The sequence below is a fragment of the Malurus melanocephalus genome, unplaced genomic scaffold (assembly GCF_030028575.1).
Source record: "Malurus melanocephalus ecotype Western Australia unplaced genomic scaffold, MMel_1.1 scaffold_692, whole genome shotgun sequence".
NCBI classification, from domain to species: Eukaryota; Metazoa; Chordata; class Aves; order Passeriformes; family Maluridae; genus Malurus; species Malurus melanocephalus.
This window is the reverse complement of record NW_026623924.1, coordinates 163,768-179,679: the sequence shown is the minus strand read 5'-3', so window position 1 is coordinate 179,679 and position 15,912 is coordinate 163,768. Positions and strand designations below refer to the sequence as shown.

The following is a 15,912-nucleotide window of genomic DNA, read 5'->3' as shown; positions in this document are numbered from 1 at the left end:
GGCTGTCCCCTTTGCAGGCTGTCCCCTTTGCAGGCTGTCCGGGGTGTGCTCTGGCTGTCCCCTTTGCAGGTTGTCCCCTTTGCGGGCTGCCCCAGCCCCTCTGCCCTCCCCGCTGTGATCCGAGGGGGTTCCACCCCGAGCCAGGGCACGGTGCTGAGCAGGGCAAGGACACGGGGAAATGAGGGAACGTTTCAGAGCACTGAGAGCTGCGAGGCTCGGCGGGAGGTGGGGAAAGCCCCAAATTCAGATCCCTCACAGCTCAAAGGACAAAAGGCACMGGAGGATCAGGGTGGGCAGCCCGGCTCTGGAGCTGTTTGTACCCTGGGAATTCAGGTTACAAAACACAGGAGTGAGTCACATATGGCAACAGACCAAAGCAGGCTTTGGTCAAACCCACATTCCCACAAATCACAGGGGAACACGGCTCAGAGGGACCGGGATTATTTCTAATTTGCAGCAGTCAGTGAGATCAGAATCTTCCCTTAAGATTCTGCTCAGTCATTACTCGTCTAAAGATGCCAAAGCTGTCAGTAATTCCCTAAGACTCCATGCCCTGGCTCTGCCTCGTGCCAGGCCACCCTTTCCTGGTCCCACTGGAATTTAAACCATCAGATCTGGCTTGCAGGATTCCTTGGGAAAAACCTCCAGTCTTGGTTAACTCAAGGATATTCAGGGTTTGCAAAACCTCAGCCTGAAATTCACCTTCTTAGGGCCACAAGGAAACCTGGAGGGATAAAAATGATTCCTAAAACATGGGATTCAGTAAAACCCCTCTGCATCAARTAGCTGGGACATGCCTTTACTTCTCCTATTTGTCTTAAGAGCAGCACTCTCAATAACAACCTCTCCTTGCAAGAAAACATGTACCCACACTTCATATAACAGAACATTTCAAATATTCACTCCCTAAGTATTTTTTTGCTTGGTTGGGAATTTTCTTCTCCTTTAAAAATCTTTTTCCACCATCTCCTCACGAAATGTGAGTAAATTTAGCAACGAAAACGCAGCTTCAGATCAGAGAATCAGCATCATCAGTCTCGAGATGCTGGGGAAAAACAGACATTCCTCCAAATGAAAGATTTCCACATGCTGAAACATTCAGCCACTGAAATMATTTACCGAGTGCCAACGTGGTGGGAATGTGGGATCAGCTCTATCCAGTGCCCTGGATGGATTTCTGGTGAACAAAAAGACTGAAATGGTACTTTTTTTACTCTTGGTTGCTATTTTCTTGTAGTCAGTGCTATTTTCAGRGGGGCTCAGGAAGGCTGGGCTGTGCCTGCACTCTGGGCTGGCTGGAGCCACTGGGATGGACAGAACAGGTACAGGAAAGTCTGGGCAGGGCAGGAGCAGGGCCAGGAAAGCTGGGAATGACAGCTSTGGGCTCTCTGGCTGGTCAGGGAACTGCACACAGACTGGACAGGCCTTGTGGCAGCACAGCAGTGACAGCAAATGGGAGCTGTGGTCTGCTCCTCAAACCAGGAATGTCCCTTCCCCACAGCCTGGAGAGCCTGGGGACACCTCCCTGTACCCCAAAACTGCACAGAAGTCAAATATCTGAGCTCTCAGGGGCTGGGTGAGAAGCCAGCACCGATGATCCCCATCCTAGGGASATTGCTGCAGCCCCTGAGCGGATCTGGGGTGTGCAGTGCCTCAGAACACCTGCACACATCTCAGCAGATCCAAGCAYTTCCAAAAGAGCCAATCTTTTCATTTCTCCCACTCTCTTCCTGCGTTCCACTGTGGTTCACTGCTGGGTATTTTGGGTTTCTGTGCATCCTTCTGGCTGTTCCATGGACAGCTGTGGAGTGGGGGCTGCATCTGATGATGCAGAACTGCTTCAGAGGAAAGAATTGAGCATTGAAATCCTCTGCTGGGTCCAGCTCTCATCCTCGAGCTTCTCATCCAAAATAATGACTCTCCTCAATCCAAAATACAGAATAAAATGGGCAAGGAGGGTGTTTTCCTTTGACCAGGAGCTGCATTCCCATCACATTTCTGAGCACACCAATAGCAGGCTTTGCTATGTTATGAGGAGCTGAGGGATGCTGCTGCAATAATGTGCTCAAAATCTGGAATAGCTGAAAAAAGCCTGGAAGAATCATTTGGCAAGTTCTTGAGGACAGGATGGAGATAAAGAATGGGTGCTGCTGAGCAGGAATGAATTATCAAGGATATGGCTAAATAAAAATGAATTATCAACTGAGCTAATGGAAGAGAAAAAGAAGCAATTCCACAGRTCCTGAGTGGAGGTCACCTTGGCTTCCCACTCCCACATGAATATTCACTGAGTGGGAATGGATGTGTCCCTAATGGAGATTTATTTACAGGCAGGGTCTCGCAGCTCCTTACAAATGGCCCCCATTAGCTCATCCCACAGCCCACCCCGAGGCTGAGCATGGAGCTGATGCTCCTGCAGAGCAGTTTCCTCWCTCTGAAATGGGTCTGTGTGGCAGTGAGAGATGCTCCTCGGCAGTAAAACAATCAAACACATGGTCTGTGCTCTCTGCTCTCACAGGCAGCCACCATTCCAGAGCCAGCTCTGATTGCTGCCTTTATGGGTTTTATTGGCTGCTTTATCACCACATTCAGGGCTGAAGCCAACCTCCATCCCAGAAATGAAACTAATTCAGCCAAGGAGGAYACAGGTGATGCACCTGTATTCATCTCTCTCTCCTCCCAGCCTTCACAGATCTTTGCCAGAAATAAAATAATTAAAATATGAACGCCTCTTTCCCCTACACTCATTTACACAGGCTGATCCCAGTGATGGAATGTGGAGTTATTTCAGACTTCACAAGTGAGGAAGCAGAAAGGCTGCTCCATCACTGATTATCTCCTTGCTGAACACATGGACTGATGACAACAGCGAGAGGATTTACAAAAACGTTTGTCCTCAATCTGCTTCAAAGCCCTATTTACGGATTACTTCCATACAATAATTTTAAAAAAACAGGGACGAAAAGAAAGGGAGAACATAATTTTAGTATGGCTTTTCTTCCAAACACATGGCACCAATGTAGAGACTACAGGCCTGCTGGTGAGGAATCCTTCTGCTGACTCTGCCTTCCCTGTGCCTCTCAGCTCCTTAATTACACCATCACTACACACAGGGCTGCTTCAGAAATATCTTTAAGTGGGAAGTCATTTATAAAATGCAAATAGCATCTCTGACTCCAGTTTAACAGTTTGGCTTCCAACCATAAAGCAATCACCGAAAGGATTTTCTCCATTTTCTTCACCTGTCGCAATTTGGTCACAAAAAAAACCCAGGATTTTTTTCTCCATCTTTCCCTCCTTCCTCTCCACTGAACACAGCACAGAGGCAAAATGCACACGGAGTCTGATCCAAGCCTCACCTACTACCAGCACTGCAATCACAAGAGTCACTCCAGGTTTCTAGTGATGAAATTGGAACTGGACCCAAGATTTCATTCAGGGCACCAGTGATGTTCAAGCACCACCCCAAAGTCTGTGACTGYGCCTTCTCCACCCCAGGCTTAATCCCAAACTGTGAGAAATGACCTTCAGGGTCTTAGATAATTCAAGGACAGCCTGGAATTGGCTCTTCCCAGGTTCCCAGCCCAGGTTTACTGTACCTCCCAGTCCAGGACAGAGGCCTGCCACTGAGCTATCTTGTCGATGTTCTCCAGCCGCCGCTTGCGCTCGTTGATCTGGAGAGTCACGTTCCTCATGACGGCCAGGGCAGCAGCCACGTACCTGTAGTCACTGGGCACAGAGGGACAGACCATCAAAGGGAGAAGGACAAGCCCTGGAGTCTGTCACAAYCTCCCCAGCCCAAAGGAACTCAGCACTATGATGGAATTTTCCCATCTGGATCATCACAACGGAGCAGCTCGATGGAAACTGGAATTGGGAGCCCAGTTTGGCCACTAATCCCAGCACCTGTGAGCCCTTTACAGCCCTAAGGGGCCCAGCTAAAGAGCACCCTRAAGACAGGCTGGACACTTTTAGAGCCTCTGGGTTTGGGCTTGGATTTTTCTSGTTTTAAAGTGAACATTTAGAAAATATTTTGTTTCATTTTCACCTCCCAAGCAGTAAGCGGACCCCCAGACTGCCCCAGAGCAGCTACCCCAAGGAATCCACTCTCACTGCAGGTTTCAGGGGAGCAAATCAAAGCAACTGTTCCTTTTTTCCCCCTGGCTGGCCCTGTGAGTGCAGTAACACGGAGGGAGAGCAGGCTCCTGCCAGGGCCACTRAGGACGATGATCAGTCTTTTCAAAAAGTGATGCTGCAATCGATGCCATYGATTTCTGCCCCGTGCCTGCTCTTCCATTCCAAGGAGCTGCACTGCTCATTCCCGTTGGGAACACAGGCAAGGCCAGCTGCCACAACGCCACCATAATGCATTATTAACTGAAGGGCTGCTATTGATTGCTGACTAATGAGAAAAACTGCCATCTTGGGCAGCTGCAGGGGGAATGGCTTTATTGATTATTGCTAAGGATTGTGCTGCTGACAGCTAAAACTGGGGTGAATGCTAGGAATTAGATCCCCTCTCCGCGTGATCCCAACAGGATAAATACTAAGGAACAAATACACAGTGATAGACAAAAACCATTATTTGCTCTTTTGGCATCCTTGCTTGGATGAAATCTTGAGCCGAATTGTCTTTTTTTCTGAAATTCTTATGTCAAAATTCTAGAAATTCCAAAGAATGCCACAAATGCCAGGACGGCAGGACTGGTCCTTGGGCAAAATAAAGGAAAATAGAGGATGGGCTGCCTGATACATCCATCACAGGGTCACAGAGAGCTTTGGGTGAGAAAGGACCTTAAAGCCCATCCAGCCGTGGGCAGGGACACCTTCCACTATCCCAGGGTGCTCCAAGTCCCATCCAACCTGGCCTTGGGCACTTCCAGGGATGGAAATGATCATGGTACACAATGAACAACTTCTTATGCCTCCCTGAGTGGGAGSATCTGTGTGAAGGGAGCATTGGCTGTGTAAGGGAGGAAAGAAGCTGTGCCGGGGACATTGGGGCRTTCTGCAGAATATCCATGAGTTCTTGTAGGGAAATGGGAATTCCCTGTGGCCAGGAGGGATCTGCAGAGGCAGGGAGAGGTTCACTGATTGTCCCCCAGTGATGATGCTCCTGCTAAGCAGGGAGGGCACTCCTTGGCACAGTCTCCAGYGCAGTGTACCCACATTCCCAGCTCCAGCTCCTCCTGCTGTGGGAACACTCAGGACTCCAGCAGGCTRCACTTAGGACCTTCCTATATTTAATTCATATTAAGCTGGAGTAAATCTTTCAGAGGTGAACAGATGTRGCTTTGTGAAAAATTCAAATGAAGCAGGCTGCAAGCAAGCAGCAGTTGGAGAGAGGCAGGCTCYGAGCGCGCCCCCGTCCTGCTCCGTGTCGCTGCCAGCCCGCTTTATCCCGGGAATGCAAATTCCCTAATTCCAGTGAGAAAACCCCAGGCACGTTCTTCTGTCACGCTGTAATGGAGAAAAGGCTCGGCACTGAACTTTTTGGGCTCCCAGCCCATGTCTGTGGCAGAGCTGGCAAAAACTTGGAAGTAAAAAATAACGGAAGCGAAGCGTTCAGCCATAATAGGATATATGGCAATAATAGGATGCCATGAACTGTGAGATGAAGGTAAATAAATGGTTTGTCAGTTCTATTGGGGCTGYAGGGACCACTTCCCAGTGCTCCTGCAGAATCCAAGCCCAGATCCTTGCCAAGCATCATGTGCTATCTCTGGGGAGGGTGGTCAGGATTCTGTCTCAGCATTGTCCTGACTTGGTGCAGGGAAAATCCTTGGTGCAGGAAACAACTCTGCAGGTGTGGGGGTAGTGAAAAGGAAGGCAAAAAAGAACAAGAGTCTCATGTTCCTGTGTGAGATGAAGCTCACATCATCTTCCCCTGGGAATCCTGGGGTTTGCCCTGTTTTGTCTCACCCCAGGGCTGGGATATGGCACACCCAGGTGTGATCCCCATGCTGTCACAGCTTTGGGGTGACTCCTCCTGAAGTCAGGTGAGCAAAGCTCCCCCTGCCCTCCCTTCCCAGAGCACAGAGAAATGGGAGGAACAGAGTGCCCAGGGCTGGCACAGCAATCCAGTGACAGAGCTCTCAGGCTGAGTCAACCAACTGCTGCTGACCCACAGAAGGGCTCCTCAGAACACACTGGGTGTGATTACTGAACAACTGGGAACATCCCAAAGGGACAAGGGCCAAAACAACGCAGCCCTTATGATACCACACTGCCCACATCCCCTTTGCTGTGGCTTCCAAACAACTCACACAGGATCATTCTGGACACCTTCCCATTGGGAAGCCACATCTGAGCTCCCAGGCAGTGCTGTGGGTCCTCAAATGGCTGCTGAGGGAAAAACCCACACCCTGTGGGATCCCAGAGCTGTGATACCCTGAGGTTCCCACGAGTCCATTCCAAGTTCCATTTGGTCTTTGGAAAAGCAGGAATTGGAGCTGGTGCCAAAGGCTTGTCCAAATTGGTGATTTTGGGCATGTGGCTATCCTGAATCACTCAGACTTGTGGGTGAGGTCAAAGCAAATCAATGCATCTCTGCTCACTTCACACCTCTGCACTTTTAGARATGGGCTTAGAAAAAAACAAGCAAACACTTGTAGAAGTTTCTGAAATATGTGTGGTSTTTTTTGTTCTCACTTGCTTTTAAATGGGTTTTGGAAAAAGAAAGAAAATTGGCAAGGCAGGAGCACATCTACTCTTACARGGCCTGCTTCTTCTTTCACCTTATTTTTACAGCAGTAAATCCCAAGGGGTATCACAGGCACTGYTCCTGATTTACACTGTCAGGGAGTCAGCCTGATTGTCCTCAGCAGCAGCAAGAGAGATCCTGGAAATTTTGGGAAGCAATCCAACTGCGGGTGCTCCTCTGAACCTAAACCYTGTGGCAAAATCTGAGATGGGACTGGGCTGAAAAGCTGAGCGGGTTTGGAGCTCTCCACAAACCAGGCTCCACACCTCRCTGTGTGTCCAGGAGCAGGGAAGGAGCCTCTCAGACCACTGAATGCTAATGAGCCAATTTTTCTCGTGTAACTGGGAGCATAAGAAAGTACATCCAAGGGTAATTAGTTCCCATGTCTGATTAGAACAGGGCTGAGCGTGTCTCCAGCGAGAATTGCTGCTTTGAGCAGTTTGAACCKCCTGCTGACCCTTTGTCCCGCTCCCATTTATCCGGGATGTCACGGGCACAGGAGCTGCATGGAAACCCCAAGCCCTGAGCATGAAAGCAGCACTGGAACCCCGAGCTGCTGCCTTACCTGTGCTCCTGGGCCGTGTACTTGAGCAGCTCTGCCAGCTGCAGGGGGTACTTGCAGATCTTCTGCACGGGCGTCAGCAGGAAGCCGTCGATGGCGATGTCGATCATCTGCTGCAGCAGGCGGCACGCCTCGAAGAAGTGCTGGTACCTGCTGTCCTTCATCAGCTTGGAGAGCTCCATGCACGCGTCCAGGTGGTTGTTACAGTACTCCGAGTAGATCCAGAAGCCATCTTGCTGTGAAGGCACAATGAGGGGGACAGGTCAGGCAGCGCCCTGGCTGCTCAGCACCTCACCGGGGCTGGGAGGGCAGGGTCAGATGRGAAATTAGGGAGAAATTCCTCCTGGGAGGGTGGGGAGCCCTGGCACAGGGTGCCCAGAGAAGCTGTGGCTGCCCCTGGATCCCTGGAGTGTCCCAGGATGAGACTGAAGGAACCTGGGCTATGGGAAGTGTCCATAATAGGTGGGACGAGATGGTTTTTAAAGTTCCTCCCAAACCGCCAAACCAGTGTGAGATTCTAAGGAAGCACACCCCAAGCAGCAGGAAGGACAGATCCTACAGCACTTATCCTGGAAAAGGAGGGACTGCAGAGAGGGAGCAGCACTGGGACACATGGCCTAGGTCTCTGCAGGTACAGGTGTGTCAGTGTGAGCCCTGCACTGAGCTGGGGCTGCTCTCAGCTCCAAACTGTGCAGGAGGGGTTTCTTCAGCAACGGCAAAGGCAGAACCCAGCAGAGCTCTGGCTTTTGGTGAGACAAGGGGGCAACCTTGTTATTTCTAGAGCTCTTTCCCTAAAAGATCATGAAGCACCTGGCAAATGTTTGGGAGCTGRGAATGATTGAAATTCCCTTTATCAACAGGGAATCCAAGGTACCAACCACTGTGTGGATCTCCCCAGGAACAGAACCCCAGAAAACACCAAAACCAAACAAAAACCCCACTCACACATATGTGCCTCTACCTTTTACACTGGTCTAAGGAGTTTTTTGATGTCTGTTTTGTTGGAATTTCCTTTTTCCACCCTCACTGATCACAGACTGACACTCTTAACTCAGGCTTCATTCATCTGGGTCACACAGACATGGTGATGAAAGGGCAGAGGAAGATTTCCCTGGGAAGGAGATGGACACAGCCCAGCACCACAAATGAACACTGAGACAGCCCAGAGGAAAGTCAGGTGCTGCAAACCAGCCAGTTCCACAGAGCTGTGGCCAATGCCTTCCAGAAAAAGGACASATTTTATTCAGCCAAATATTCGCCTGCCTAGCAATTGAGATTTCTCAACCCTGAGGGCCCAGACAAGCTGCTTCTCTGGGAACAGGGACCCATTGTCCTTCCCAACCCCACAGCCAACCCAGCCACGCACTGACAGCTCTCTCTTCCCAAAGAAAATGAGGAACAAGATGTTTTGCAGATCCATAAACAGGATCTTAACGCCCTCACCCCTCATCTTCCCAAAAGGCTAAGCAAGGGATAATTTATCAGGAGTTTATCAGCCAGCTTTCAGCCCCTGCCTGGTGACAGGCGAGTGTCAGATCTTCCTCCCAACAGCAGCAGCAATTCTTGCTATTGTCACTATCAATGAATTGACAGCACAGCCTCAAGTCATGACATTTTAGCTGCTGATTCTCACCACGATTTCTTACATCTTCGCAGCACAGAAGGGGAACGTGGCRCTGCTTTGGAAGGAGGCAGCACAGATTGTGGGCTCTGATGAGAACCAGCCATGTTAACACCTCACACACCTGAGAAACCTCAAGGAGAGGCCCAGGGATGCTGTGAAACTCTTCAGGGATGTCCTGCTCAAATTTCAGGAATGTCTGTCAGGAGTTTTCCTACTAAGCAGTGAGCTGGTGCCCTGACGCAGCACAGGAGCTGCAGCACCTGCAAACTCTGACCCTGCACCTCTCTCCCTCCAGGAAAGCCTCCAGCTCCAGGGCTGCCATGTGCCTGACACTTCCTGATAGATTTACACCGGCCAATTCATCAGCCCCTGCAGGAGGAGCTTTATGGGACAGTGGGAAGGGCTGGGCAGACTCCTCCAGAACCTTCTCATCAGTGGGATTCAGATGTACTGGGGGTTATCCAGCTGCCTGCTCCAGGCTCTCCCTCCTCTGAATCTCACAAAGTACAAGGAGAACCACGGAACAGTCCCTGATACGTTACCAGAGTAGTGGGATGCACAAGAGTTGTCCTGGGTGGTTCCTGCCTCTTTCTCCTCCCTCCCCATCCCCAAACTCCCAAGGGAAGAAGCCCAAGGAACTCACGTGTTCCAGGAAACATGGCCCAATCTCACTGAGATGGGGRTCCTCGTTGTTGTACTGCTTCTCCAAGTCCCGGACAAATCCCATCTGAAATCTGTAGATGTCTTCGATGTTCCCAAAGATGATTTTCAGCTGCTCATCACTGAACATGTCCCTCCTCTTCCGGCACTGCTTTAGGTAACCCTGTAGGGACGAGAAAGAACGATTTGCAGAGAGCAGCAAAATCCAGAGACAGCCCCAAKGGGGTGTGTCCAGTGCTGGATGCCTGTTCCTGTGCAAAACCCTCCAACACCTCATCCCCAGCTATCCCACAAACACTGCTCTTCCACAGCCCTTCAGTGGCACCTGGCCTTACAGAGAAAGCTGTGAGGGGCTGTTGGAGCCTGYTCTGATTTCTCCTTTCAGCCCAGTAATAGGACAAGGAAGCTGTTGAATTTCTCTGTCAAGTTCTGTGTAATATCTTTGTCAACAACCTGGACAAGGAGATCAAGTGCACCATCAACAAGTTTGCAGCTGATGTGCTGGAGGGTAGGAAGGTTCTAAGCAAATCCCTTCATCCTCCTCCCTCACCTGTGTGGATGACCATTACTGAATCAGAGAATTGTTAAGGTTGGAAAAGACCTTCAAGATCATCAAGTCCAACCAGAATGATTTAGAGCAGAAACTCTGCAAGGGCAGATCTCAGATGGTGCAGCTGGCCTGATGTTCTGCAGCGTCCTGACTGACATGAAACAACATGGGGTCACCAGGAGATGACTTTGCTTACTTTGCTTGCCTTTATTATATAGGAAGAGGAAAAAAATGAAGGGAAGAAAATGCCAGCAGCTCCAGTGGAATGGCTAAATTTGGGAAGTCAGGATGCTTAGTCACACAGCCACGCTGCCAGCTGGTGACATGCAGCTGCTGGGCCACAGTGAATGCTGGAACASTGCAATAAACTGTCCTTCAGCCTCACCACGCGGCTGCTGCGAGGGAGAACTTCAAACAGCAATGAGAAATGTCCATCTCAGCTCACAGGATGCCCTCACCCTGGATCTCCTGGCTTTTTCAGCTGAGAAGTTTGGGTTATGGAACACCTACACTTCCTAATGTAGGGCTCTCTTCCCCCAGGAGCTCCTTGATGAGTCATTTCCCTGGGTTTCCCTCTCTCTCTTTCCAAGGACATGAGRAATGGGAGCTGCTGCCTCCCATGCTGCAGGACGGTCACAGGGCAACCCAAAATCCACACTGGGGCAAACAGCACGGAGCATCTCTGAGCACTTTTCCTGTTTGCCTGCTGATCTCAGAACAGCTTGGGAAAAACCCAAGGAGAAAGCAGGGAGCTGTGGCCGTGCCCTGAGGCCAAGCCCTGCCTTTGCCCCACAGTGTCCCCAGCACTGCCCTGTGACATCCCACCYTTCCCCAGCTCAGGAACACCTTCCAACCCCGCGGCTGCCACTGGCTGCGATTCCCATCCTCACTATTCCCATCCTCCTTGTGCTGCTTCATCATCTCTCTGGAATCACGTGCCTACAGGAGCTGAAGCAGCACATTTCTGCACAGGCACCTCTGTAAGCACAGGGAGAATAAAGGAATGTGTGGAGTTCCCAAGCCTTATCCCCTCTCTGCATTTGGGAGGTGGTTTCCAGCACCAGCCAGAAAAGGGAGACTGAAGATTCCTACTCAACACGCAGCAGAGGCAGCTAGGAGGCTGCTGCYGAGTTTTTCCAGTAAATTTATTTCTGTTACATAAAACAATGTCATCTTCCTTCTGTTCATGCCGTCAGGTTTGCTCAGAGAAGGGATAGCTGACTGATGAGCAGATGTTGGAGAGTGTTTTGCTCAATGAACACCTAAAAATAGCTGCCAAACTCTTCTTTCAAAGTACTTTTCCATGTAGTCCCTGAAGTATTGGCCAAAGTTGGAAAGGATTTGCAGGAGGTTAAGTGCTAAGTTTTCTTCACCCCACAGAGGATTTAGAGACAGCCAAAGAGAGGTGGGCTATCCATCTGTCCATCCATCATCCATCCCTCCATCCATCCATCCATCCATCCATCCATCCATCCATCCATCCATCCATCCATCCATCCATCCATCCATCCATCCATCCATCCATCCATCCATTCAGGGTGAAGGGCACAAGCAGGAGGTCCCAGCCCCTGCAGGCTGTATCTTCCAGGGCCTGGTGATGCTGGTGCAGGTTTTTTCCTCTCTGGTCAGCCTGGGCTGTGTGCAGTGCTCTGTAATCATCCCCCAGCCAGGCCCTGCACCACTTGGGTACAAACCCCTGTTCCCCTTGTCCTCCCAGCACACAGGGGACAGTGCTGCTCGAGGGCACAAACCCACAGTGGGCACAAGAGCAGAGCTCAGACTGCTCAGGAAAGGCAAACCCGAGCCAGGGGGGTGGTCCCAGGCAGCCAGGACTGGCCCACAGCAAGCACTCATGGGCAGCCAAGGGGACTGCACAGAGCCCTGCAGGAACACAAACCCATCCCTCAGCAGGGTGACACAGCAGGGTGACACAGCAGGGTGACACCCAGCCAGCCCCAGCACAGAAATCCCAGGCACAACAAGCAGCTGCAGAGGACGGGCACAGGCTGCACAGACCTGCAGCCCAGATCCCCAGGGATCCACAGAGCTTTGCAGCCACCCCCAGGCTGGTCCCCACGGATGTGACACTGGTCACACAGAGGAACAGCAGCTCCTCAGCCCTGCTGCCAAGGAGGTTTTCTGCTGCTTTGCTCTGAGGCAGCACAAAAAAGCGCTTTCCATCCACCTCTGGGGATGAGTCAGGCTGGAGGTGCCCAGGCCACGTGTTAAACCTGTCTGGCAGCTCTGCACAGATGCAGTGAGAGGACACTTTCCACGCATGGCACCAGGCAAAACCAGGTAGAACCCAGTCAACATTATTAAAAAATTATTTCGAAGTGGAATTACTTGGAAAACAGTGAAAAGCAGCCCACCTCCCTCCTCCACTTGGCTCCTCACAGGTTTCCTTTGATCTCTCACCRTTCCCACCCAAGCCCTGTCAGCTCTCCCTCTCTAACACCTCCTCAAACTGAGCTGTGCCTTCCCAGTCCCTGTGCTGGTCCAGCTCCTGCCCCTTTCTCAGAGCTCCTTGTGCTCCTTCCACCTGCACTTCCCAAACCAAGCCCCATCCCTGTCCCTCTGCTCCCCACGAGGCTCCTGCCACTGTTGCCACATCAGGGACAGACCCTCCTACATCTCACCTGGGTCAAACCCCTTGGGCTTCTTTCCAAGCCTGCAAGTGGCCACACAAACACAGAATCACAGAATTGTTCAGCTTGGAAAAGCCCTCTGGGATCATCAAGTCCAGCACGATTTTTACCACTAACCCATGTCCTCAAGTGCCACACCYACATATTTTCTGAACAYTTCCAGGGATGGTGTCTTACCACTGCCCTGGGAAGCCCATTCCAAGGCTTAAATACCTGTSCCATGAAGAAATTTTTCCTAAYATTCAACATAAAMCTCCCCTGRCACAACTTGAGGGTGTTCCTTCTTCTGTCATGTGCTATCTGTGAGGAGAATGTGGTGCTTTACACAACAGGAGTGAGCAGCCCTGTAAGGCCACCCTAAAAACCTGGTTTCCACTAGTTGATTATTTATTGTATTTGCAAGGTGTAACTGCTAAGCCTGAAATTACAATTGCTCAGTATTTCCTTAAGGGTCAGTTCTTTTTTCCTTCTTTTCACAGAATCATCTTCGAATCCCAGAATGATTTGGGTTGGAAGGGACCTCAACGAGATCTCATCCCACTCCTGCCATGGGCAGGGACACCTCCCACTGTCCCAGGCTGCTCCCAGCCCCAATGTCCAGCCTGGCCTTGGRCACTGCCAGGGATCCAGGGGCAGCCACAGCTTCTCTGGGCACCCTGTGCCAGGGCCTCCCCACCCTCACAGCCAGGAATCCCTTCCCAAAATCCCACCTAACCCTAATGGCAGTGGGAAGCCACTCCAGCTCCTTGTAAACCCTCTCTCTCCATTTTCCTCATCAGCTCCTTCAGGTCCTGGAAGGCCACAATTAGGTCACCCCAAAGCTTCTCTTCTCTAGGCTGAAGAATCCCAATTTCTCCCCTTGGTGAGATTTCACAATAATGATCCTGATAATCCTGATTATTAATCCAAGRAGAGCTCCACATTTCAGCTCCACTACAAATCCTCACAGAAGTGTTCCAGCAGCAGCAGCAGTCAGTCCATGCCCTAAGCCAGGGCACAGCTGCAGCCATGGGGGCAGCAGGTTTTGCTGGGATGAGGAATTCCCTTGGATCCAGCTGCTTCCCTCAGCTCTGGGCTGGCACAGGGGATTTTCACCCTGGGAGGATTTTCACCCTGATGCTGGCCAGCTCCTGAGCTCGTGTCTTGGCCAGACTCGTGCCATGGGTGTTGTGAGCAATAACAGTGTGTGAAAGAACGCGGGAGCAGGGAGTGGAAATGCACCCTGCAGCAGAGGAGAGCAATGAGGGGCTCTTAACCACCATCCTTCAGTAACAGGGGACCTCCCAGCCTAAGGTGCCTCACTGGTATTAGGATTTGTTCTTCAGTCCTGCTCAGCAGAAGAGAATGAGGCCACACTGCTAAACTCAGCACTGGGCCAGGCTCTCCCACCTCACCTCGCTGCCCTTGTCCTTCCTGACAGCCCAAAACCGGGAGCAATGGGCAGAGGGGAACGTGCCCCTGTCAGAGCAGCTCAGGGGCTGTGATACTGATTTCCACTAGYTGATTATTTATTTCATTTGTAAGGTATAACTGCTAAGCCTGAAATTCCAATTGCTCAGTATTTCCTTAAGRGTCAGTTATTTTTTCTTTCTTTACATAGAATCGTCTTGGAATCCCAGACTGGTTTGAGTTGGAAGGGACTTCAAAGGTCATGGGCAGGGACACCTTCCACTATCCCAGGGTGCTCCAAGCCCCAATATCCAGCACCAGCAGCCCTGCCCAAGCCCTGCAGCCCAGTCCAGCCCTGTGTGTCCATCTCCAGCCCCGCTCATGTCACTGTGCTGGAGCTGACGGAGCCGTCTCAGAGCCTCCCCCAGGCTAAGGGATGGCTGTGATTAACCTGAGCACAACCAGTCTCTCTCCAGCCCACAGATGAGAATGCCCATTTCAGCCCTCCTCCCTCGTCAGCTGAATCATTTCCTGATGTTCTATCTGGATGTGAGATTCATGCCCCTCAATCCCAGTCTGCATCACACAGAGCACAGGAAGAGCCTTCTGCATCTCTCCTGGCTGGGACACATCATTAGGGGCAGGAAATCAGTGTTCCCCCACGGATGCCACTGCAGCTGAACCTGTCTGCACCTCCTGAGAATCCCAGCCAGCAGAAACACGGTGACATGGCTGCAGAGGCAAGTTAAGGTTTATTAATTTCCAACAGAAAAGTGCAAGTGCAGGAAAAGAAACAGTATGTGGAAAAGTGCCTGCAACTCTTCCCTTCTCCAGTGCAAAGCTCTCTGACAGAAATAGCACATTGAAATTAAGCTCATTTGTTTCCAAATTGAAATCCCAAGACTCTTCCATATTTGAGAAGTGTCATGGATGCTTTTTGGACGGCTGCTCTGCCTCGCCGAGAGAAAAGCAGCAAGCACGATGGGAGGGAGACATTCCTCTAAGCACAATCCACCAGGGGCTTCAGCACATCGGCTGGGCACAGGCCCACTAAATCCTCAACACTGCGAGGGATGAGCTGAAAGGCATCCCCAGACTTGGATTTCAGCACTAACAAACTTGTGTCTCTTGGTGATAAGGAACTCCATACACCAGAGCCATGTGCTCCCCTTCCCAAGCAGCCAGCACCACAGTCTCTGCACTCTGGGCTCAGCTCAGGGCACTAATCCTGACCTTAAGGGCTTGTAGAGGTTCATGGTAACCTAATAAACAAGAACCAAGGTGAGGGTTTGTGAGGTCAGTCACTGAAGCCCATTGCTTGCTGCTTCCCTTCTTCATTTCCCCTGATGAGAACATTTTGCCCTCAGTCTCAYGGTAAAAGAGGCAAATGGGGGCCATCCTGAGCCAGGGGAAATTGTGAACCCRACATGAAAGGCACAGATGACATGGGTAACTGATTGGTTTAATTACAAACTAATTTCCTCAATCACAAGTTCAAAAGTAGATGGCATTGGGTTTTAATTAAGAGGACTGCTTGAAGGATCTCAACCTCATCATGTTTTAGTCAAAGAGCYATGGAATAAAGGTCAGGAAATTGCACTTTCAGTTAATGCAAACTAAAGGAATCATCAGATCCAGCAGGAAATTCTCAGAACTGTCAATACTTATTGACAGATGCTGCTCCTCCATTAGACACAGTCCTCAGACACTGCAGCTTGTTCCCAAACCACCCAGGGACAAAGCCAGGCTCAGCCCTCAGCAGTTCCACTGTCCAGG

The 15,912-nt window shown here is 50.8% G+C and overlaps 1 protein-coding gene across 4 annotated transcripts in view; it reads right to left on the bottom strand.

Moving 5' to 3' along the window:
- Positions 1 to 15,912, bottom strand: part of ARHGEF9 (Cdc42 guanine nucleotide exchange factor 9) — a 212,034-nt gene that overhangs the window by 40,650 nt on the left and 155,472 nt on the right. For all 4 annotated transcript variants that reach the window (XM_057384215.1, XM_057384216.1, XM_057384218.1 and 1 more), the window contains 3 exons: positions 9,533 to 9,714; positions 7,269 to 7,501; positions 3,600 to 3,729 (listed from right to left, as the gene is read on the bottom strand). In XM_057384215.1, coding sequence (XP_057240198.1) covers positions 3,600 to 3,729; positions 7,269 to 7,501; positions 9,533 to 9,714 — 545 coding nt within the window. The remainder of the gene's footprint in view (positions 1 to 3,599; positions 3,730 to 7,268; positions 7,502 to 9,532; positions 9,715 to 15,912) is intronic.